Raw genomic sequence first — 24,519 nt, forward strand, 5'->3', positions numbered from 1 at the left:
TAAAGGAAGAGAAAAGAAGGAAATTGTAAATATTGGGAGCAATGGGGTGAGCAGGCAGTCATAGACAAGATGGGCACAAGTGCTTTTCTGACACAGCTTCTAAATGGGCTCAATTAGACCTCTTGATATTTGCCCCAAGGAATAGAAGAAGACAGAAAGAAGAGATACATTCTAGTGCCTGAAATAAAAGATTATATTCAGTAAATTCATATTAACACTTGCAAAGATTATTTGAATGAGTTGCTATATAGTCATTAAAGATGTGTTCAGTTGATGTTTCATTACTCCTTTAACAATTCAAATATAATTTTCTTTAAAAGGAAAGCCATATCTTCAAGATTTGCATATCCATTGATGCAGTAGTTTCACTTCTAGAAATGTTCCCTAGGAAAACTGATAAAATCTTTATGTCCTCGTTTATTTCAGAGCTGATTACATTAGTAAAAAAAGGGGAAAGAAACCAAAAGATCAATAATATTAATATAAGATATTTAAATAAACAATGATCTATGCTTAGGATAAAATGTTATGCAGGCTAAAGTAATTTATGAAGATATTCATCAACACAGGAAAATTCTTTGATATGTATTTTAAAAACATGCAAATTTGCACATGCAATATATAATCTTAACTATGTTAAGATGTGTACATATCAATTGAAAAGATGGAAAAAATACATACAAAAATATAAAGTATTTGTTACTTCAGAATGTTAGAATTGTTTATGATTTTTATTCCTTAGCTATACTTTTCTGAATATTTCCAAGTTTTCTACAATGAGCACATCATTTTCATTTTATCATAAAGTTTTTTTTCCCCTCATAAACAGAAATGTAAAAAACAGGAAGGACCTTCCCAATCATTCCATAGGACTGCTAGCCTTTGATTTTGGGTTCATTAACTTAAGTGATTTAGTGACTATAAGAGCACTAGTAACCTTTCATGTGAAGTCAGTATTCAAACTACTCTGGATGACAATCACTTTTGGCTCAGGAATTTGAATTAGTGTTAGCAAGAATAGTTTCAAGAATCACGACCAATTCCTTAAATCCTCTAGTCAGAACCTATCTTTATTATTAATTTAAAAAAGGAAAAGAAAATAGGAGATAAAAGAGAGGAAGAAGAGGAAGGAAAAAAATCAAGCTAATAAATAATACAGGACTTGATTTATGTAAGATATTTGCATAATTTACAAAATTTCATTGTTTCCAGAGCTGGAGAAGTGAGTCTGTATTTTTGGGCTTTGACCTACTTAGCCACTGATTTCTAGATCCTAGGACCTAAAAGTAAGTACGGAGAGATTTCTTTTTTTTTTTTTTAAATACATACATACATACATACAAATCCTGCCTCAGGTTTATTCATACAAATAGTATAAGAGGACCCCAGCCCCATACAGGCAGTAGTCCTTTTGTCCTTGGCTGACAGAGGCCTCTACTCTGGAGCCCTCATGGGAGCCTGGGTACCTCTGGGGGTCTGAGCTGGGGTTGGAACTTAACTTGGAGCTGCAGCTGAACCAAGTACTGGGCCTTGGTTTGATCCTTGGCCTCTGGCCGCAGAGCCTGAGACCCTTGGCAATGCATGCACAAGCATACTTTACAAGCTTGGGGTGGTCAATGTAGGCAAGCTGATTGAGCTTGCAGCTTATGCTCTTTGAGATCTTGGGCTTAACCTCCTTGGGCTTTACGAGGGCCTTGATAGCTTCAGCGTGTGCACTCATGGCCTTAGAGTTGTTGGTCTGCATCTTCTTTAGGCCCTTCTTGTGCTTCTTGGCAAAGTACATGTTCCTCAGGAACTTGGGGTCCACTCCCTTAAGAGATTCATATCTTTGTGATAGGGGTTTCTTGATGCCATATCTGTACCACTTTTAGGACTGGTTGTGTGTGGTGTGGTTCTTGGATTTGGCCATGTCTACACCATAATCTGTGGCTGTCAAAGAGCATCCAGAGAGATTTTTAATTATGTACTGGGATCCATAGCTATAGTGATACTGAATCTTTCCCTTTGACACCTGAATTTGAAAGGAGAACTTAGCAGATTCTAACTTCAGACACTCCCAGGAGGTTGAAGCTATTTTGGAGCTGTCCTGGAGGTTTGTACCATGCTTTGCGACCAGAAGGTCTGGTTTGTATATAAACATTAACTCACAAATGAACCTGAGGTATAAGGTATATAAGGTAGTCACTGGTAGGGAGGCCCGTAGTGCCCTGGATCATAATAAACCTCCTAGGATGGCTCCTTATCTGGAATTAATCTGGCCTTGGGTGGCAGATCAAATACCAGCTTTACACCAGCTCAGATCATAAGAGAATGACTTTGCTGGGATTTGAATAGTTCACTAACTGTGATTAACAATCAAAGATCACACAAGGGATGAGTTTTTCTGGCAGCTAGCCACATTAATCTAGTAAATGTTTATTAACATTTTATTAATATAAATTACTAAATAATATCATACATCTCATTTAATCCAACCAAAATCTAATAAGGTATTATTATGCTCATTTCACAGACAAAAAAAGAGAGATTTAAACAGGGTAAGTCACTTCACTTAAGGCCATATATTTCATAGGTGGCTAAGATAGGATTAAAAATTTAGATCTTAGAACTTTTAAGTCATACCACTACAACAATAACTACTACTGCTCATGTTCCTTCTACCTACTGCTCTTCTTAGATTTCCCTTACATTTAAAAAGTTACAAGGCAGTTCCTCAAACAATTAAACTTATAATTATCATATGAACCAGCAATTCCACTTATGAGGCATATGCCTCATCCGTCATATTTCACTTGATCTCTTGGCAACCTACTACCACTTCTTCAAGCATCTTGACAACTTTCATTTATTTATTTGTTTATTTTTTTGAGACAGAGTCTCGCTTTGTTGCCCAGGTTAGAGTGAGTGCCGAGGCATCAGCCTAGCTCACAGCAACCTCCAACTCCTGGGCTCAAGCAATCCTCCTGCCTCAGCCTCCTGAGTAGCTGGGACTACAGGCATGCGCCACCATGCCTGGCTAATTTTTTCTATATATATTAGTTGGCCAATTAATTTCTTTCTATTTATAGTAGAGACGGGGTCTCGCTCTTGCTCAAGCTGGTTTTGAACTCCTGACCTCGAGCTATCCGCCCGCCTCAGCCTCCCAGAGTGCTAGGATTACAGATGTGAGCCACCGCATCCAGCCTTGACAACTTTTTACAGGGAAAACACTTCTACAACCAGCAGGATGCATAAAATGCTTTCCAAGTGTTTGTTGAATCCCATGGATTTTTATGCTATAGGAATAAACAAACTTATTTCTCACTGGCAAAAATGTGTTGATTGTAATGGTTTCTATTTTGATTAATGAAGAGTGTGTGTGAGCCTAGTTATGATTTAAAATTCATGGTCCAAAACCACAATTACTTTTGCACCAACCTAATAAAAGGAAGTTGACTAAGGTCTGAATCAGGAGTAGAGGAAGAGTGTGGTAGGTAACAGAATGTTGAAAGGGAAAGATACTATCCAAGACTTCCTAACATAAAACATTGACATAAGTCCACCTACTGCTATTGACTATAAGTTCCTCAAAAGTTTACTTATGTCCATTGTGACAGCACTGATACTACAACTTTTAAAAACCACCATTATACCTAATATTTGTGAGAAGTTACTGAAAGATCTTTTTCACCTACTAACTATTCACTGTGCTCACCAAAATAGGTGCAAAGGCAGTCTTGATACATATACCTACTCTGGCCAAATGACCATTGGTAGGAACAACGCTAGCTAAGGTCAAGGATTAAGGGGGCCACTAGGAAAGGTGAAGCACATACAGAATTTTGTCTCTACATCATCATCATCTTTTACAAAAACCTCTAAAATGAAGTACAAGGATATCTTGGAAATACTGTGCGTTTAGTTCAAGACCACTGCCATAAAGTGAATATCTCAATAAAGTGACTCAGACAAATATTTTGGTTTCCCAGTACATTTACACCATTCTATAGTCTATTAAGTACACAATGGCATTATGTCTAAAAAGAACAACATATAAACCTTAATTAGAAAATACTTTATTGCTTAAAAAATGCTAATGATCATCTGAGTCTTCAGTGTGTCATAATTGTTTTGCTGGTGGAGAGTCTTGCCTCCATGTTGATGGCTGCTGATTGATTAGGGTGCTGGTTGCTGAAGGTTAGGGTGGCTGTGGCAATTTCTTAAAATAAGGCAACAATGAAGTTTGACACATTGACGCTTCCCTTCAAAAGAGATTTCTCTGTAGCATGCGATGCTGTTTGATGGAATTTAACCTACAGAACTTTCAAAATTGGAGTCAATTCCCTGCTTTATTAACCACGTTTATATAATATTCTAAATTCCTTGTTGCCATTTCAAAATTGTTCAGACTGTCTTCACCAGAAGTAGATTCTATCTCAAGAAACTCTGTTTTCTGCTCATCCATAAGAAGCATCTGTGATAGTTTTATTATAAGATTACAGCAATTCAGCCATATCTTTAGGCTCCCCTTTTAATTCTGATTCTCTTGCTATTTCCACCCCATCTGCAGTTACTTTTTCCATTGAGGCCTTGAACCCCTCAAAATTATCCATGATGGTTGCAATCAGCTTCTTCTAAATGCCTGTTAATGTTGATACTTTGGCCTCCTCCCATGAATCATAAATGTTCTGAATGGCATCAAGAATGGTGAATCCTTTCCAAAAGGTTTTCAACTGACTTTGCTTAGATCCATCAGAGCAATAGCTATCTAAGGCAGCTATAGCTTTACAAAATGTATTTCTTAAATAATAATACTTGAAAGTCAAAAGTGCTTCTTAATCTATGGGCTGCATAATGGATGTTGTGTGAGTGGGTATGAAAACAACATTAATCTCCTGTACATCTCTACTAGAACTCTTAGATGACCAGGTGCATTGTCAGTAAGCAATAATATTCTGAAAGGAATCTTTTTTTCTGAGCAGTAGGTCTCAACAGTGGGCTTAAAATACTCAGTAAACCATAATATAAACAGATGTGCTGTCACCTAGGCTTTGTTTTTCCACTTACAGAACATAGGCAGTGTAGACTTAGCAAAATTCCTAAGGGCCTAGGATTTTTGGAATGGAAAGTGAGCACTGGCTTCAATTTAAAGTTACCAGTTGTATCAGCCCCTAACAAGAAAGTCAGCCTGACCTTTGAAGCTAGGCATTACCTTCTCCTCTCTAGCTATGAAAAGTCCAAGATGGCACCTTCTTCTAAAATATAAGGCTATTTTGTCTACATTGAAAATCTGTTATGTAGTGTAGCCACCTTCATCAATGATCTTAACTAGATCTTCAGGATAACTTGTTGCAGCTTCTACATTAGTACTTGCTACTTCACCTTGCACTTCTGTTATGGAAACAGCTTCTTTCCTTAAATCTAATGAAGCAGCCTCTGCGGCTTCAAACTCTTTTTTGTAGCTTCCTTACCTCTTTCAGCCATCAAAGAATTAAAGAAAATTAGGGTCTTGCTCTGGATTAGGCTTTGGCGTAAGGGAATGTTGTGGCTCCTTTGATTTCTATCAGACTACTCAAAGTTTGTCTATATCAGCAATAAGGCTGTTTCACTTTCTTACCATTCTTGTGCACTAGAGTAGCACTTTGAATTTCTTTCAAGAACTTTTCCTTTCCATTCACAACTTGGCTGTTTGACACAAGAAGCCTAGTTTTCAGCCTACCTCTCTAAACTTAATCATTTTGAGGTTTTAATTTAAAATGAGAAATTTTTAGCTCTTCCTTCTATTTTAACACGTAGAGGTTATTAATTGGCTTATTCATTGGCTTAATTTTAATACTGTTGCATCTCGGGGAATAGGGAGGCCTGAGGGGAGGAACAGAAATGGGGGAATGGTAGGTCAATGAAGCAGTCAGAACGCACATACATTTATCAGTTAAGTTTCCTGTTTTATATTAGTACAGTTCGTGGTGCTCCCAAAACAATAACAAGAGTAACCTAAATCACTGATCACAGGTCAACATAATAGATATAATAATAATGAAACACTCTGAAATACTGAGAGAATTACAAAATGAGATGTGGAGACATGAAGTGAGCACATGCTATTGGAAAAATGATGCTGATAGATTTGCTTGACACAGGTTTGCCACATACCTTCAATTTGTAGGAAACATAGTATCTGCGAAGTGCTATAAAGTGAGATATTCCTGTATAACATACTTAAAGAAAAGCTTCATGGTTTTTTATCAGACACAAAAATAAATATTTAACATGGTGGATGCCTTCAAGCCTATCCCAATATAATTTAGTCCCCATGCCTTTGTTTGAAAGACTAACTAGAAAAAATTTTGGTGCATCATGGGTCATACTTATGTATTACAGAATTTACATTTGTGTAAACTGAGAAAGATTGAATGGTTTATGGGTTATCATCTCCTTTGGTGAAAACCAATACATTAATTAATCTGTAGTTACTCTAGAAATCCTGTTTATGGAATAATACAATAAAATTCGTATTTTGATAAAATACATAGCTTGTTCAAAGTGCAACTGTGTTGTGCATTTGTGTTTTTCCATCTCAGGATGTTCATTATCTGCCAATGTAATGAGTAAGGGAAAGCATTACTGTTCTTATTTCATAAAATATGAAACAAGCTTTATGCAAGATTATAGAATTTGGAATAAACACAAATGTTATGATTACCAGAAGTGATTTAGCAATATAAAAAGATGCAAGGGAATTGGTAATGAATTAGTTCTTAAGTTGGGTTGGGGTTTCATGATGCTTATTTTATTGTCACAATTTACATCTATATCACATATATTCATTTCTATGTATAAAACATTAAGCTTTAAAAATAACTGTAACTATAAAAAACATTCAACCTAATTAAAATTAAAGATGTATTTTTTAGGGAAAGTAATAATTTTTAAAACTATCTAAAATGTCCTTGATGTCACAAAAATGCTTCAATTGAGAGCAAGTACTTGGTTCTTTCATTACTTAATGACGGAAACCTTGGCATACATAGGTCAAAAGAGTAGTTTCATTGATAAATAGGTAGCACTTATGTTGTAGGGGTGAATTTGTTGGTTAGGATTTGATGCAAAACAAAAAGATGTTCATTCTATAGTTTGAATAATTTAAAATCTTTCAATCACTGTACTATAAACTGCCATATGCTCTATAGGAAAAAAATGTTTTCTTCCTATAGGCTGCAATTTTGAGCCATGTATCTTAGCATTCTACAAGTAATTCTTAACTTTTCCAACATTGATTGGTCCTATATTATGATATTACTGTGGTTATTAATTTAAAAAAACAAGGTTAATATATCAGAAATATTTTATAAAAAGAAAACAGTGTATGAGGAAACAGAGTTCCTAGATGGCATGAAAGAAGAAATATATAACAGTATACCAATCATCACATTGATTTTGAAAAAATACTGGTGGCTTATTTTCATTTTGCTAAAATCAAAGCAAGGAAATTAGTAAGGAATTATAGTCACAGGTTTCCACTAGTCTCACCAAATCATTCATTGTTATAGCCAAATAATTAGACAAGATATTAATGGTTGATTTTTTTGGAACTTAACCAAGGAGACTGGGATTCTGAAGAAAAGGAGTTTATAGAAACAGAAAACAAGTTTTTAACTGTATTCAATAAATTCTGTTGGAAAAATCAAGTTAAAGTTTTAAATAGTATTGCAAATTGATTCCATTCTTATATACATTCAGACATATTACAAATGTTGTTGATCACAATAGAATACTTTTGTCTTATGCTTTTGTTTCACAATTAAATAAAAGAATGATTTTGTTTTCCTGGCACTTAGCCCATGCTGCTTGGGGTGAGCGAAAAGCCTGCCAGGAGTTGCAAAGTCTTTACTAGAGAAAACAGTCAAAAAGGTAACTACTGCAGCACTGTATGCTCTGATGGGAAAGTTAATCAATTTAAACTTAAACAACTTACTAAGTTTTCATTTTTGGTAAATGTTTTCATTTTTGGTAATTGCTGGTATTGGCAAATCCTTTACTGCCACTTAAGTTTATCTCTTTTCACTTTCATTAATTTTCATAATTCTACTAATATAACATTTGGAATGGAGAGAGATGAGTTATCATTTCTAAAAACCTGAGACACTTCTCAGAAATTTTTGTATTTGCAGGAATACAGTATTTTGACGCTATTCTTTCTTAGAAAATTTCTATTTTCTTTCCATTTTAACTGAAAAACTTTTTCCATTGCTTACATTCTGAATCCTAACTTAATCCTATTGATATACATGATGGCACTGCAAAATAGGCTGAATTAAAAACTTGCTAACTAAACTATACCAAATAAGACATGTAGATTGAAAATGTGGAAACATAATGAGGTACCCCCAAATAATGGAAAAACTAAGAATCGTATCTAAAGATTGTATCTTTTTGTTTTCTTTTTGAGACAGAGTCTTGATCTGTTGACCTGGGTAGAATACAGTGGTATCATCATAGCTCATTGCAACATCAAACTCCTGGGCTCAAGTGACCTTCTGCCTCACCCTCCCAAGTAGCTGGGACTACAGGTGCATACCACCATGCCCACTAACTCTTTTCTATTTTCTTGTGGAGGTGAGGTTTTGCTCTTGCTCAGGCTGGTCTTAAACTCCTGACCTGAAGTGATCCTTCCACCTCGGCCTCCCAGAGTGCTAGGATTACAGGCACAAGCCATCGCACCCAGCCTGTTCCTTGTTTTGATCACAGATATAGTTAATAAAAACTATGTAAAATAACTTAGAAAATCCTATTGAAAAGTTCTCTCTTAATTTTTTGATTAAATATGAATTATTTTCTATCAAAATTGCTTAAAGTACATTTATAATATGCTTTAATTTGTAATGAGAGAATAAATATATAAGTAAATATATAATGGTATGATAGAAGGAAGTGTGAAAAAGGAAAATTAGTTTACCTGGTTGTGACATGGAGCAATTAGACTAAGGTTATAGGGCTGATTCCTATCTGAATAAGTAATTTTACTCGATTGCATAACTATGAAAACAACTCCTCCACACAAAGGGGCTTAATGGTAAAGGCATACATTTGGCACCCACCATAATGGGGGAAAAAAGCACCTGAAAGCACATATACATAGAGCTGATTGGTAATATAATTTTCGGATATGAAAAACATCATGATTAGTTATAGGTTGTGATTATGTATATGTATATATACATACATACATATATGTCATTAAAATTATATAGAGGCATTGAGATGTTTATTTTGAAGAATGATGAGAGAAGTGTAAAGGTAATGATGTAATAAGATGTTGAAACAGAAAAATATAAGATGTGCATTTTTTTAATTTCAAAATATTAAAGGAGTACAAATTTTTTGTTACATGAATACATCGTAAAATGTTGAAGTCTGGGCTTTTAGTGTGCCTGTCACCAGAATAGTGTTCATTGTACTAGAATGTGTATTTTAGAGGTGTAATAAAGTTCATGGACTGAAGAATCTAAAGAGATAAGAATACCTGAAGGGAATTATGAATGTGTTTAAGTGGCCACATTCATAGAAAAATGAAAAAATCTACAGCAAATGCCAGCACAGACCAATATCCCTTTCCAAGTAGATGGGATCATTCTAGGTGAAGAACTTACTCCACTGGAAGTAGAAATGGGAGGTAATAATTTGGATAATAAAAATGTATGCTTTCACTTGAAATATTTGAATAAATTTCTCAATTCTTTGCTTCAATTATGTAACACTCAATCAGAGATAAGCAGATAAACAGTGAAAAATGCTCCTTAACTAAATTTTCTAATAAGACAGACACATATTCCTGAAAGATCTGGGTGGATGGAATTTAAATTTGATTATATCAAAATATGTACAGGATCTAGAGATTGTTAATGTGAACCAACAAATGGACTGAGCCAAGGAATTCTAGCATTGACTCTGTAATTTACAAATGCTTATCTTAGGGTTATGATCTTAGAATCTCCATGTGGGAAGAATGGAGTGAAGAGAACCAGTTACTAAATTCTAAATATAGCAGCTTAGTGAAAGCTAGATTATTTATAAATATTATCTCCTTTAGTAGTATCCTACAATAGCCCTATATTGGGTAGACATTATTCCCATTTTACAAAGGAGGGAGATAAAACTCAGAAAGGTTATGTAGCTTGTCCAGAGTTGCTTAGCTAGTAAAAGGTAGAGCAAGGTAAAGAGTGTCTGGTGGCAAAGTTCCTTCCAGTGTACCTTAATTCCTTTTTCCTTATTCTTGGATAGTACCTAAACCATTAGGAAAGGTTAATAAACTCCCAGCATGCCAGCATGACTCGTGAACCACCTTGGTGAGGACTTCTCACTGCTTAGAATCGGGAATGTTTTAATTTCTTCTAGAGGGTAGGGAATCTCAGCTTAAGATAACTGCCTATCTTTAGGCAGCTAATTAGCTAGAAATTAGACAGGAACATATGCCTCTATGCTATGGTCAATATTCTAAAAAGAGACCCTTCACTGCTCCAAAATGAGTTTCAACAGTAAAGCTTAAAGATTCCTTGACTAGAACTGCTGAAGTGGAAAAACAAAAAACCCAGGAAAGATCCTGAAGTTTTTCATCATATAATCTTAAATAAGAAAGCTTAGAGTTTATAATCAAAAATAAAATTCCCAAGATAGCAAAATTCTTCTTATTGAAAGCTCACAGTTTTTCCATTGTTATCGAAAAAGATTAGGAATTTTAGGGAATGGTGCCAAAATATTTTAATCTGCCTTCAAGTAGCTGGTACTATACCAAGTATGAAGTTGTAATTTATTCATGACATGCATTTTACAAGTAAAGAAAATGAATCATAAATGGTAGGCTTACAAATATTATTATCTATTGTTATGCTAGGTATGCCTATCCAAGAAACCAAAGGAAAGCTATTTATCTCAGTGGAGCACTTTCTTCTTAAAAGCCTTGCTTGCAAAAAGGAGCTGAAAATAGTAGATATGCTAAAGGACAGACCAGAGACAATAGAAAATTCACCAGTAGTCAAACAGATAAACAAACAGAAAACACTTTATACATGCATATACATCTAGGCACTTGCATTAGAAGAATAATTTTCTTACTGATTTGAGATGCAGTGTGCTATGGTGAAATGAACCCAGACTGGGAGTTAATGATCCTGGGTTCTAGTTGCTTTAATAACAATTGTATGTCTAACTTTAAGAACATTATTATACCTCTTTGGTCCTAGGTTTCCTTGTCTTTAAAGTAAGAGAGACTTTGATGTCCAAGTTACCCTCTCCTATTATATTCTAAATATTTCATGTATTATACTCCAAAATTCCCTCATAGAGTTCCCTATGTCTATTACTTTCACAGCAATCACTTTTAGCATTTCTGTACATGTTATATCCTTAGGTTTCTGGGATTATTATTGAACCTTTTCAGACATACAAAAATCATTAGAGACATTGAGATATCACAGCTCCAAATTGGTTCACATATTCAATGGTTCTGGACTCCCCTCACAAAACACTGGCTTTCCTCTAGAGGCTTCTGTAATTGAAGAGTATTTGCAGAAGCAAAATATTTAGAATTTCAGAGGACTGTGAAGGCCTTTCAGTACCCCCAAAATACTTTTCCTACTCAGTGATTAGTAAATGAAATTAAATAGTTTAGAGGTATATCTAGCTGAAATGAAAGTGAACTATAAAGATTTGCTCATTAAAATGAAAATGTATTGGTAAAAATAACATTTTAAAGTGCGGTGACAATGAATTTCTTATCCTTTTTCCAGGGAAAATTCTCTTCCCTTCAGCAAAAGAATTACAGGCCTGTTTACCTTATGACAATTCAATTTATAGTGATTCACACTTAGAGTGCTCTGCTTTTTTATATGCACATTATTTATTAGGGCATTTATTAAAGATAGAGAACAAATATGTCAGTCAGTGCTATCATAAAACATATGAACAAGATGCTGTGGGAACATAAAGGAAGGGTTGTTAACCCATCTAGGGAAAGGCAGAGGCAGATATCAGGAAAAACTTCATGGAGGACAACGGACAAAGGAAGGTAAGCCTGCAAAAGAGTAAATAAGAGACAAGTGCCACTTTATTTACCTATCTCTTCTGCACTAGACTATGAGATCCATGGGGCAGAAGTCTTATTTATTTTTATTCATTTACTTATTTTTGAGGCAAGAGTCTTGCTTTCTGTTGCTCAAGCTAGAGTGCGGTCGTGTCATCATAGCTCACAGCAACCTCAAACTCATGGACTCAAGCGATCCTCCTGCCTCAGCCTTCTGAGTAGCTGGGACTACAGGCATGTGCCACCATGCCTGGCTGATTTTTCTATTTTTTGTAGAGACAGGGTCTTGCTTTTGTTTAGGCTGGTCTTGAACCCCTGGCCTCAAGTGATCCTCCCATCTTAGCCTCCCAAAGTGCTAAGATTACAGGTGTGAGCCACCACGCCTGACCCAGAAGTCTTATTTTTATTCATTTTTATCTATATAGAACTTGACATAGTACCTGAGATTTAGTTGATGTTTAATAAATATTTGTTGAACAAACTCAATTATGTTTTTATATATGATGTTTTTTAAACCCCTAACCAAAGTGCTGAGGAGGTTAAATGATAATACTCTTTTGCAAAAAAAATTGAGTGAGCTCTAACTCAAAGGTTGAATGTAAATTTCATTATTATTTTTCATCATCATGGGTGGAAACACTTGACAAAAAGTTAACCATTCATGAAGAGTTTACTCCCTTGTGAGTGACAACTGATTTGATGAACAAATGAAGTGTAAACAAGCATATGAAGGGAAAAGAGAATACATCTGATAGCGTTTTTTTCTAGTGGAAAAAATGAAATAGTCATTCCAACTCCTTTTTTTGTTTACAAGGACTAGAATTTCTATCTAAATGGAATACACAGATTGTTCTCATGACTGGTGTTAAGGAAAATGCCCTTGAAATAATACAAGGGATGGCTAATTTATATCAATAATAGGTAAGATATTACTAACTCTTTGTAACAACTCAAGTTTATATTCATATTTTAAGAAAATTTCTTGGTTTTGGTTGATATAAATAAAGAGCTCAATATTCTTCATTTAATAATAAAGAAAACTTTCATTAAAATTTATTTCTGAAATCATATAGTTGACTCATTTGCTACTGTAGTGAGTTTCGTAGTCTTTATTTCCTTTAATGAGTAAAACAAAAACAAAGAAAAGGTTTGATACTAATTATCTATCTATCTATATATAGATAAATAAAAGAATGTGAATCAAAGATGCAGGATAAGTGCAAACTATATAGTAATAATTTGTCTAAGGTGGATAAGAGACCAAAGAGCTAAAATCTGACATCTAAGATTTCACTAATTTTAGGTCTTTTAACATAACTTCTTATGTCAGCTACTACTTTAAAAAATATTTTAATGCTGGCCGGGTGCGGTGGCTCACGCCTGTAATCCTAGCTCTTGGGAGGCCGAGGCGGGCGGATTGCTCAAGGTCAGGAGTTCAAAACCAGCCTGAGCAAGAGGGAGACCCCGTCTCTACTATAAATAGAAAGAAATTAATTGGCCAACTGATATATATATAAAAAATTAGCCGGGCATGGTGGTGCATGCCTGTAGTCCCAGCTACTCGGGAGGCTGAGGCAGAAGGATCGCTCGAGCCCAGGAGTTGGAGGTTGCTGTGAGCTAGGCTGACACCACGGCATTCACTCTAGCCTGGACAACAAACCGAGACTCTGTCTCAAAAAAAAAAAAAAAAATATTTTAATGCTGAAAGAAGAGCACTATCATGTAGTAAAAAGAAGAATGTAAGTTTTGAGACTTTAATCCTCTTCCTTTTCTGCTGTTCTCAGTCTGAGTTTCCTCGCAGAAACATTAGGGTGTTTGTATAAATGCTCTCAATGTTTATTGCAGTCTGAATATTTTATGATTCTATGAAAATAGTCCTTTATTTATAAAATTAATCCTTTTGTTTTATTCATTTTTGAATAACAAAAACAATTAAGAGACTATATTTTATTCAGATTGCACTAAATACAAGTTCTTCTTTTGGTGGTGTTCTCTTTAAAAGGCTGGTCTTCTGTGACTGGGTGCCTAAATATAACTCTTATGCTAAATTTTTAGAATGGAAGTTGTTCCCCTGTGCAAGGATGACATGCAAATTTATGAAGCATTCCACATTTTTCACCCCCCCAATAAAAGAAATGGAAGTGATTGATTAAAAACAAACTACTGGGGAACACTATATACCCACTGTGTCTCTAGAAGCTGCTCTCAAGACTAAGAACAGAAAATGTGAAGATAGGTGAAGCAGAAAAGCTGAGATCAGACTGACTTCTTGGTAATCCATGGATAAACTGATTTTTTAAAATATTTTTACATTTACGTGCATATTTTCCATAATTGGAAAGTGCTGATTGATTACAAGACACAATTAGTTATTTCCCATTTCTGACAGAAAAGACATCAGACAGACTCAGAGTTAACTAATTTCCTCACTCAGTGCTCACAGCCCCCTCTTTAGAACATCAGTATTTTGATGGAGAGCAGAAACAGCTGGTTTTCTTCCATTTTGTATGAAAAAGAAGTTTTATGGGTGTTTTATTTACTGTGTATATTGTTAAGGCTGATCCTACAGTTGAGTAGAAGAAGCAAAAAAAAATGATGATGATTGTGATAATAGTTAATAATCTTTCTCTTTCAAGAAAATTGTATGTTAATGTTGTATGAGTCTTACTTTGAAAAAAAAATGAATAAAAGAAAGGGCAACAGGCAAATATAATAGTACCTCGGTAATTGATGATTTCTGTCCCAAGCACCGGAGTCATCTCCAGGACTGTGATAAAGGCTTTGTCCATAGATGTCAGAGGAAAAGGAGACATGCGGTGTCTTCTAGCCACCTTGGTGATATCGACAGCACTATGACCTAAATAGGAAGACAATAACTGAGAATATGATGCTAAAACACTGATTAAAAAGTGGGAATGACTTATAAATTTCAGCAATTCCTAATTTCAAATGTCCCCAAATGAAGATTAGAAGGTCAACAATTGTTTTTCCTGCCTCCAATTTATAGCCTTCTATGTTAGAACATTAAATCAAGTTAGCAATGTTATATTATGTGTCAAATCTTGATGAAATTTAATGATGATATTGGCTAATCCTTTTTGGTCACTTACTATGTGTCAAGGCATTGTTTTAAATTCATTCATCAATCTTCATAACAACCTTCTGGTGAGGCACAATTACTATCCTTATTTATGTGTGAGGAAAGAGAGGCTTAGAGAGATTATATATCTTTAAATAACAGAGCTAGTAACAGAAGAGCCAGGATTCAAACTTACAGTTCATGTCCTCAACCACTATACTACACTTTGGACACTTAATACACTAGTTAGTAAATTCAAGTTGTCAAACTTGAATTTATTTAGGATTTTATAGGACATTTTCTTTCCTCTGAAAAAAGTCATGGAGACAGATTATTTAGCTATCTAGTCCTTGTGTGACCTAATCTAGTCCCATAGCATTACTATCACTCATACACTAAAGCTACTACCGTGTTTCCCCCAAAATAAGACCTACCCATAAAATAAGCCCTAGCAGGATTTCTAAGCATTTGGTCAATATAAGCCCTACCCCAAAATAAGACCTAGTGATGGGCATGGCTACGCAGCGTGTCTGCACAACCCATGCATTTCGTCCCAGAGTGGTAAAGACGACGAGCAGCCCTTCTCATTTGCCCCATTGTGATAGCTACTATCCCAGAGGTGACCGGAAAGGTGCGGACAGCCCCACCAACAAGGTTGGTTCCCCCTGTCAGGTCCTGGCCATCCTGTGCATGCTGCAAGCGGAGGCTTTGAGGGGAAAATAACACATCCCCTGAAAATATGACACACCCTAGGGTGTCTTCTTGAGGAAAAATAAATATAAGACCCTGTCTTATTTTCGGGGAAACACAGTAATTTTATATCTCCAATCTTAACTTGTGCCCTCAACTCTAGATTTTTATATCATCCAACAGCTAGTAGATGATATATATTTCTAGACTTGTAATCATCCAACATGCACTTGGATGTGTAACAGGCAACTTATACCTAAAATGACCAAAATCAAACTCTTGATTCCCCACCCTGCTATCCCACACGTATGATGTCTTACCCTCTTGCAACTCCCATCTCAGTAAATAGCAATGACATTCTTCCAGTTATTAAGCTAAAACTGTGGAGACATCTTTGAATTTTCTCTTATATTTAAACTATGAAACATATCTAGAATGTGATCATTACTCACCACTTCCACTACTACTACTATAATAGCTGGAACCACAACCATCATTAACTTCCTGGGAAACTGAATAGCCTCCTAACTGGTCTCCCTGCTTCTACCCTGTCACACTACAATTTATTTATTCTCCATACATTATTGTGATCCTTTTAAATTGTAAGTTGTATTGTGTTAATCTTTGGTGATAACCCTCCAATGGCTTTCTATGTCACTTACAGTAAAATCTGTGCTATGTCCTGTATGGCCCAACATATTATGGTTCCGCTGTTCTCATCTCCAAACATTTACTGTGCTCTGGTTCACTGCTTCCTTGCTTTTTCTTGATCATGCCAAATACATCTTTTCTCAGGGCCTCTGTACTTTCTGTATCCTCACTTGGACCATTCATCTCCAAATATTATAGGTCCATCTATTCCTCACTTCTTTCAGGTCTCTGTTCAAATATCACCTCATCAGAGAGGCCTTTGTTGAACACTCTGTATGGGATAATACTTATCATCATTCTTTATTCCCCTTATCCTACTTTACTTTGCTTCATGGATACACATACACACACATATGGCTATATATGTTTATATATTTATATATATAAACATACACATATATCCATGTACATACATATGTGTATATTCATAACCATATATCTATAATATGTAAATATTTATATTTATTTGCTTATAGTCATCTTCTTCTTAGTAAAACATAAGCTCTATGAAAGACAACAACTTTGTCTCTTTTGTTCACTGTTGTTATCCCTAATACATAGAAAAGTTAACTGGCACATATTAACCAACAAAAAATAAGTATTTGTTGAATTAACAAATGCATCATTTAATGACAAAAAGAAACTTCTTGGAGTACTGCACTTTAATGTATAAATAACTTGGCTTTTTATTGGAATCTTATAAGTGTTTATCCCAAAGGGTAAACAAAGAAAAGAGTAACTGCAGACATTGTTGCTTGGCTGTCCTAATTGCTATCCAGTCTCCTTCGTCCCTAGCCACTTTGCAGCTAGGAGTGGCCCTATGATATAATTCTGGCCAATGAGATTTAGGGAGAAGTCCCTGGGGCAGGCTTCCTATTACACATAAAAAGATAAAGAAATAAGACTTTAAGAGGAAAACATTTTTCCCTAGAATTCTACCTTCTTTCTACCTGGAATATGGCTGGATACTGGGAGATGCTGTAGCGATTTTTTAACCATGAGGATGCAAACACACACAGTAAGTATGGAACCACTAGAGGAAAAAAAGTGTCCAAGCCTCTGATGACAATGGAGAGCTGCGGTACAAGCTCTGGATTGCCTCCCTCCAGACTTTTGATATGTGAGATAAATAAGCTCCCATCTCTTTAAAACACTTTATAATGATTATATATGTATATCCTTCATAAGATTGTGAGTTTCTGGCCATTGCATCTTATTAAATTTAGCACTTCTATTCAATCCCAGTAGCTACTCCAGATGCATTCACTGAATTGACTTAAAGGCACTGCCCCAAAGGGTTTCCATTCTAAGACTAATGACATTGTCATAAGTACCTAAAGAAAAAGATATATAAAGTTGGTTATACTCCTAATACTACTTCTTATGAACAATCAAAATTGCAAGATTTTCAAAGGTTGACTAAATTAGAATAACATTTTCTACTCAAAATTGTAGGTGAACACTTAAAAAAGGATATGTATGATTTATCATTCCCTTAAAATTGAAATATAAATGTATTTATATCTACTTATCACTGAGGTTTGGCCCTAGTCAATCAAATACCATAAAAATATACTGTTACAACAGTACAACTGGAGAGAATAATAGATGTAGCTACTTCTGCTTTTTATTCAGCTTTATAGGTCTCAGATCTGATTTTTTTCTATGATATGCTGTACTTACTTTATGGTACAAATTGTTTATAATCTTATAAAAGCTGTCCTTTTAAAATATGTTCAGTTTCAGAGAAGAGAACTCTATTTCTTAATTTGTAATAGAACAGAAAAGAGGTTTTCTTATTTATTTATTTATTTATTTATTTATTTATTTATTTATTTATTTATTTATTTATTTATTTATTTTTAAGAGACAGAGTCTTGCTCTGTTGCCCAGGCTAGAGTGCAGTGGCGTGATCATAACTCACTGCAACTTCAAACTCCTGGGCTCAGGTGATCCAACTGCCTCAGTCTCCCGAGTACCTAGGACTACAGGCTTACACCATCACACCTGGCTAATTTTTAAAACTTTTTTGTAGAGATGGGGTCTCGCTATGTTTCAAACTCCTAGCCGTAAGCAATCCTCTTGTCTTGGCCTTCTAAAGTGCTGGATTACAGGCATGAGCCACTGTGCCTGGCCAAAGTTTTATTATTAAACAGCAAGTTTGATTATCAATGATATAAACATCCATTCAACAAAATATTTATTGAGTGCATTTTATGAACCAGGCAGTTGGGAACTTGGGATACTAAGAATAAGATATATCCTGTCATAAAGAACATTACAGTCCAGCAGAAAGGAAAGACATGTAAATAAATAAATAATAAGAGCAAGAGGATAGTAAACCACCTCCCCTGGTGATTCTCTAACTATAGAGATGGGTAGAACTTATTTACTGTTGTTGTTTTTTGGAAATTGTAATGTGATTATCTAGCAGGCAGGAATAATCTCTCCCATCTCCAAAATAATTTTGTATCTTGTTTATATTTCTCTTCTGGCACCTATCACTCTTCAACTTGTGCTATAGATATTTAAATATTTGCCTTAGCCCTGTTAGTAGATTATAAATTCACTGAAGTCAGAGCCTTTACCTCATTAACCTTTGTATCATTTGCCAGTTTTAGAATAGTGTCTCCCTTATATTTATAGTAAGTAGTCAGTAAATAACTTGAAATATGAATGAATGGCAAATCTTTTAAACAGAGCCCGAAGTTAGGAAGCAAAAAGCAAAGTGGTACTTTCTGCTCTGTTCTTTTACTTCTCTAAGCTCCTTGAATATTTAAAAACTGTCACAAAGTGACTATCCCACTGGATATATAATTAATCACACTCTTTTTTAAATAGTTCTATAGCATAAACATTTTATTTTGTTTTAAATTTATTTTTAATTGACAAAAACTATATATATATTTATGGTATACAACATGATGTTTTGAAATATATATACATTGTGGAATGGCTAAATTAAACAAATTAACATACTTTGATGCTAATGGGTTAATACTGGTCCCTGGCCCAAGCAAACTATTTGCATGTTAACATAGGGGCCTTTGGATATATAATAAATTTACTGAAAAGAATGTCAAAAGGAGGAGTATTTTAATTCTCTGGCACATTACCAAGTAGGGATGCGTGTGTGTGCGCTCACGTGTGTGTGTGTGTGTGTGTGTGTGTGTGTGTGTTTTCAACAAATGTTTATTGATACCTTTTATGTGCCAAGAGGCTTCTTCCCACTCACGACCCACAGTTAGCTACTTCATCAATAAAGAATAGTTAACTTGGTCCCGTAAATATGAGAAAAAGAGTATTTGTCACTTACTTTCTCCACAAAAGAATAAAATGAATGAAACAGACAATAGCTACTCTTTTGAGTAAAAGGAACACTAAATAGTATCATTAACACATCCAGTTCTGTTGTATCCCTTACTATATGCAAGATGATTATATGTCCCTGTAAGATTCCATTTAACAAAAGATTGTACCTAAAATAATTTTGAAAACCACTACCTAGCACCACCTAGCACTCTGGGAGGCCAAGGTGGGAGGATCACTTGAGGTCAGGAGTTCAAGACCAACCTGAGTTAAGACCGAGACCCCATCTCTACTAAAAACAGAAAAAATTAGCCAGGCATGGTGGCACATGCCTGTAGTCCCAGCTACTTGGGAGGCTGAGGCAGGAGATTGCTTGAGCCCAGGAGTTTGAGGTTGCTATGAGCAAGGCCAACACCATGGCACTCTAGTCTGGGTGACAAAGCAAGACTCTGTCTCAAAAAAAAAAAAAAAAGAAAAGAAAAAAGAAAACCACTATCTAGGTGATCCAGTGCTCCCATTTCCCAATCAAAAGTGGACAATGCTCCATGGACAGTACCAGGGACATACCCAAGGAGGTACTAGTAACTAATGGCTCAGGCTAAGAATGTACAACACTCAAACATACAGCTCAGGGGCTCTCACGGAGGCCTCCCAAGGGCTGGTGTGGGGCAGCCCATTTTTAGAAGTCATACATTTCCAAAAGAAATCTGGTAATCAAATAGTTTTATTTGCTTTTTTTGTGTCTATTTTTAAAAGAAATACAATTTCAACTATTTTCTGATGTTGTTTCATAAAGAGCTTTAAAATGAAAGCTTCAAAAAATTTAAGAATAGTTGTCTGTGACTTCTCTTATTTTGTAAGTTACAAACCCAAAGCACTTCTTACTGTTTTAAGCCATTACAAAATTAAATCAGCAGGAAAAAGGATAAAAACTATTTTCCTCACACCCCAACCCTCTTCTTGATTCTGAGTTCAGCATAGAAACCTGATTGAAGAGAAAAATACTGAGAAAAAATCATAAACTTTTGCCTTTTGAAGGCCAGAAGCTCATAAAATCCATTTGGGTAGAAATAGGAAAGGAAGGAACAAGAAATTTTTAAAAAGGTAGAAGGTTATAATGAAAAAGTTTTATTTTTGGATAGAGAAAATAGTTTCCTATAAAACAAAAACTATTTCCTGGCCACAAATATATTCTGATAGCTACCTTACATATGAACACGAAAGGTCATAAAGAGAATCTGTGAGAACAATACTTCATTAAAGTCATCCATACTACAAAACATAAACATGTGAAAACATACATCCTATTGAGAAGACCATAGTGTTAAAAAAATGTTTATTTAAATTTTCAACAGTAAAATTACTATATGATTGTTACTGAATTGTAGGCAGGCTACCTAACTTGGCAAACATAAATACAAAGTATTTTAGGATATGGGATCTTTATATGGGAGTAGGGGCGGAGGTAGGGGAGGGAGTGTAGACATCCTCCTTACCACTGGCAGTATGAATTTAGCCAAGAGTGACAGGCTGAATTATTATAATGTCTAAATTAAACCCACTCTTCTGCCACTGGGTTTAATTTTCTGAGTAGATTTGTGGGATTAAAGCTATCCTAAAGTGGTCACAAACTGATGCTAGAGGTTTCTCTAGTAAGCCTAGGTGTCCAGAAGTAAAACTTAGCTCATCTCCTTTATATTTTCTGATTCAGTCCAGACATGGGGATGAAAGTACTCATAATGTTACTGAGATTTCCTATCTTCCATGCAGCAGTTATAATCACTGAAAAGACTATAAGAACACAGTGCAAAAAGAATACGGGTTCACTTAGGATTGCCATCATCAAAGACATGGTTAAATACTAACAGTATCTGTGATGTGGAAAGCCTTCAAAGGGGCACAGAAAATATTAATAAAAATGGATTCTTTCCTACTGAGCAGAGTAACAATAGGATCTTTGTTATAAAGTAGTAACCTTTTTCTTGTGACATGGCCATCTTGAAATGGAGCTGTTTATATCAATGAAATTATTTTTCTCACTTCAAATGCCTGTGAATTCTTCTTCTTCTTTCCTTTTTTTTGAGACAGGGTCTTGCTCTGTTACCCAGGCTGGAGTGCAGTGGCATCATCATAGCTCACTGCAACCTCAAACTTCTGGGCTCAAGTGATCCTCCTGCCTCAGCCTTCCAAAGTAGCTGGGACTAGAGGCATGCACCACCATGCCCAGCTAATTTTTATAATTTTTGTAGAGACGGGATCTTGTTCTTGCTTATGCTGGTCTTGAACTCCTGGCATCGAGCAATCCTCCTGCCTTAGCCTCCCAAAGTGCTAGGATTATAGGTGTGAGCCACCACACCCAACCCTGTTAATTCTCAATATACAATGTTTTACCATGGTTTGAAAATACATTTTTTAAATTAAAGTAAATGAAGGAAAGATACTTTCAGATTATAGAACAGAATATAGTAGAAATAAGATGGTCACGCAAGTTAGTCTTGATTAGAGTCGAAACCTCAGGATGAAATTTTATTCTTTAAAACAATCAGTAAAAAGAATTCCCTAAGCTCTCTAAAATGTAAATCATTATTCATTCTTTGGATATGCTGTAAATATTAAGATTTGTTCTGTTCCTATTAATATTACTGATTCTATTTCACAAAGTGTTTACAGCTTGAATTCCTTGTGTGTCTATTTCCTGTATATTTCTGAACAGCAAACTACCTAAGATGATGAATAGCTTTCCTAGGAAACTTAAAGAGCAAAAGACGACACTAATGTGTTCAGCTAAATAGTTAGGGCTTTGGTAATTCAAAGAATGTGTAGCTCAGACGTACAAAGCATTTAGTCTTTCATATAAATCTCTATAATTAATAGAAATAGGTTCCAAAGCTTTAGGGCAGGGGTCCTCAAACTTTTTAAACAGGGGGCCAGTTCACTGTCCCTCAGACCATTGGAGGACCGGACTATAGTTTAAAAAAAACTATAAACAAATTCCTATGCACCCTGCACATATCTTATTTTGAAGTAAAAAAACAAACGGGCAAAAACACCTGCATGTGGCCCGTGGGCCGTAGTTTGAGGACGCCTGCCTAGGGAAACACTGGCAATGGTAACATTTGTAGCCTCGAGACTATAGGTCTTTTGTACATCTGAAAATAATTTCTCATATCATTTCCAATTTAATTGTTTTACAAGTTTTTCTACTTGCTTATTCAAGATAATGAGACTCATAGCATTTCTTAAAAAACCCATGGCTGGAAGGACTGCTATTTGCTAGAACTGAATTAAAAAAAAATTAAAATTCTCATGGGATTTTTGTACATCAAGATAATAAAACAAGCACTGTTGTCACAAAATGTTAGCTCCACAATTTATATCAATGGTTCATTGTCACTCAAAGGATAAAACTATAATCCCTTAAAATAGTATCTAAAACCCTTCTTTGCTTCTTTTTTAGCCTTATCACTCATTATTCTATCACCTAGAAAATTGATAATATTGTAGATTTCATAATACACTATACTGTTTCATAGTTTCTTGCCATAGCATATGATGTTCTCTCTGCCTAGAATAACTTTTCTCTCATTCTTTTGTTTTCCTAGGAAATTACTCTTCCTTCACAACTTTTTTCAGTGAGAAAATACTCAAATAATGATGGAAACATGTCAAAAGGATCTCAGAGCAAGCTTGAAGAGCCTCTCTCTGGCCAAACCTGGTATAAATTGATCATCAAAATAAATTAGGACAGTAACAGATTTTAACCTATTTAATAAAATAAAAATAAGAATGCATGAAAATATGCTAATATAAACATAGAAATCATTTTAAAAATTATTGTTAGAACAGAAGGCCAACTGTTCAATGAAAAAATGTTGGAATTAGAAAATCACCACTTGGCAACCATCATAGTAATAACTGGTTTAGGCAAAAATCATCAATTGATGCTAAGACTAGAAGGTAAAAGCCTCCAGAAAAACAACATATTTATATGGTCTCAGAGTATATCCCACCAGGTGCTTATTACTAGAAAGCAAAAATAGTTATTTTACAATGGAGAAACCTGGCAGATACCACCTTAGCCAAGTGATCAAAGTTAGTATCACCAGTAATGGGAAAAACTGAGAGAATGTGGTAAAAAATAACAAGTGAAAATAAAATGGTATTAGAAGATGATATAATGACAAAATAAATTTGCTAAAACACTAAAAAGGACACAATTTTTAAAAGCTATAAATATAGGAATCAAGTGCTAATATTCCTAAAAAAGAAAGCAAAGCCTTTAGACCTGAGGTAGCTTCAGATGACCCCCAGGAGTTTTTCGTGACTGTCTCTATAAGGCTGGGCTTCACTACAAGGTGTTCTTAAGGACTGAGGGCTCTTGAGAAAGAGGATCCCTAGGTTCTTGCCCTTATTCACAGCATTAGTAATACATAAACACATTAATAATTGTGGGTACTGGTTATTGCTACCATGGTAAAATACCAGCTTTTAGACACAATCCTCCCCTTTCCTACACTCCTTTTTCATCAGATCTTTCTCCTTTTTGCTTTTGCTCTGCTGTCATTCTGGTTCAGGAACATAAACTTTAGAGTTTGTATATTATCTGTTCTGGAATCCCTTGGTTCACTCTTCTCCTGCTGTCTGATTTCTGGTTTGGTGCCCTCTTTTGAGTCTCTGAATTGTAGAGCTGCTTTGTTATGCTTCTAGAACGACTTTATTAAACTCTAAATAG

General features: G+C 35.1%; 1 protein-coding gene and 1 pseudogene across 15 annotated transcripts in view; both read right to left on the reverse strand.

The window, feature by feature from the left end:
* Positions 1 to 24,519, reverse strand: part of GPHN (gephyrin) — a 540,115-nt gene that overhangs the window by 87,057 nt on the left and 428,539 nt on the right. For all 15 annotated transcript variants that reach the window (XM_020285734.2, XM_020285732.2, XM_076003938.1 and 12 more), the window contains one exon: positions 14,778 to 14,915. In XM_020285734.2, the coding sequence (XP_020141323.1) occupies positions 14,778 to 14,915 (138 nt within the window). The remainder of the gene's footprint in view (positions 1 to 14,777; positions 14,916 to 24,519) is intronic.
* LOC142871458 (large ribosomal subunit protein eL29-like) lies at positions 11 to 14,769 on the reverse strand (annotated as a pseudogene).

This window comes from Microcebus murinus, chromosome 6 (assembly GCF_040939455.1).
Source record: "Microcebus murinus isolate Inina chromosome 6, M.murinus_Inina_mat1.0, whole genome shotgun sequence".
NCBI lineage: Eukaryota > Metazoa > Chordata > Mammalia > Primates > Cheirogaleidae > Microcebus > Microcebus murinus.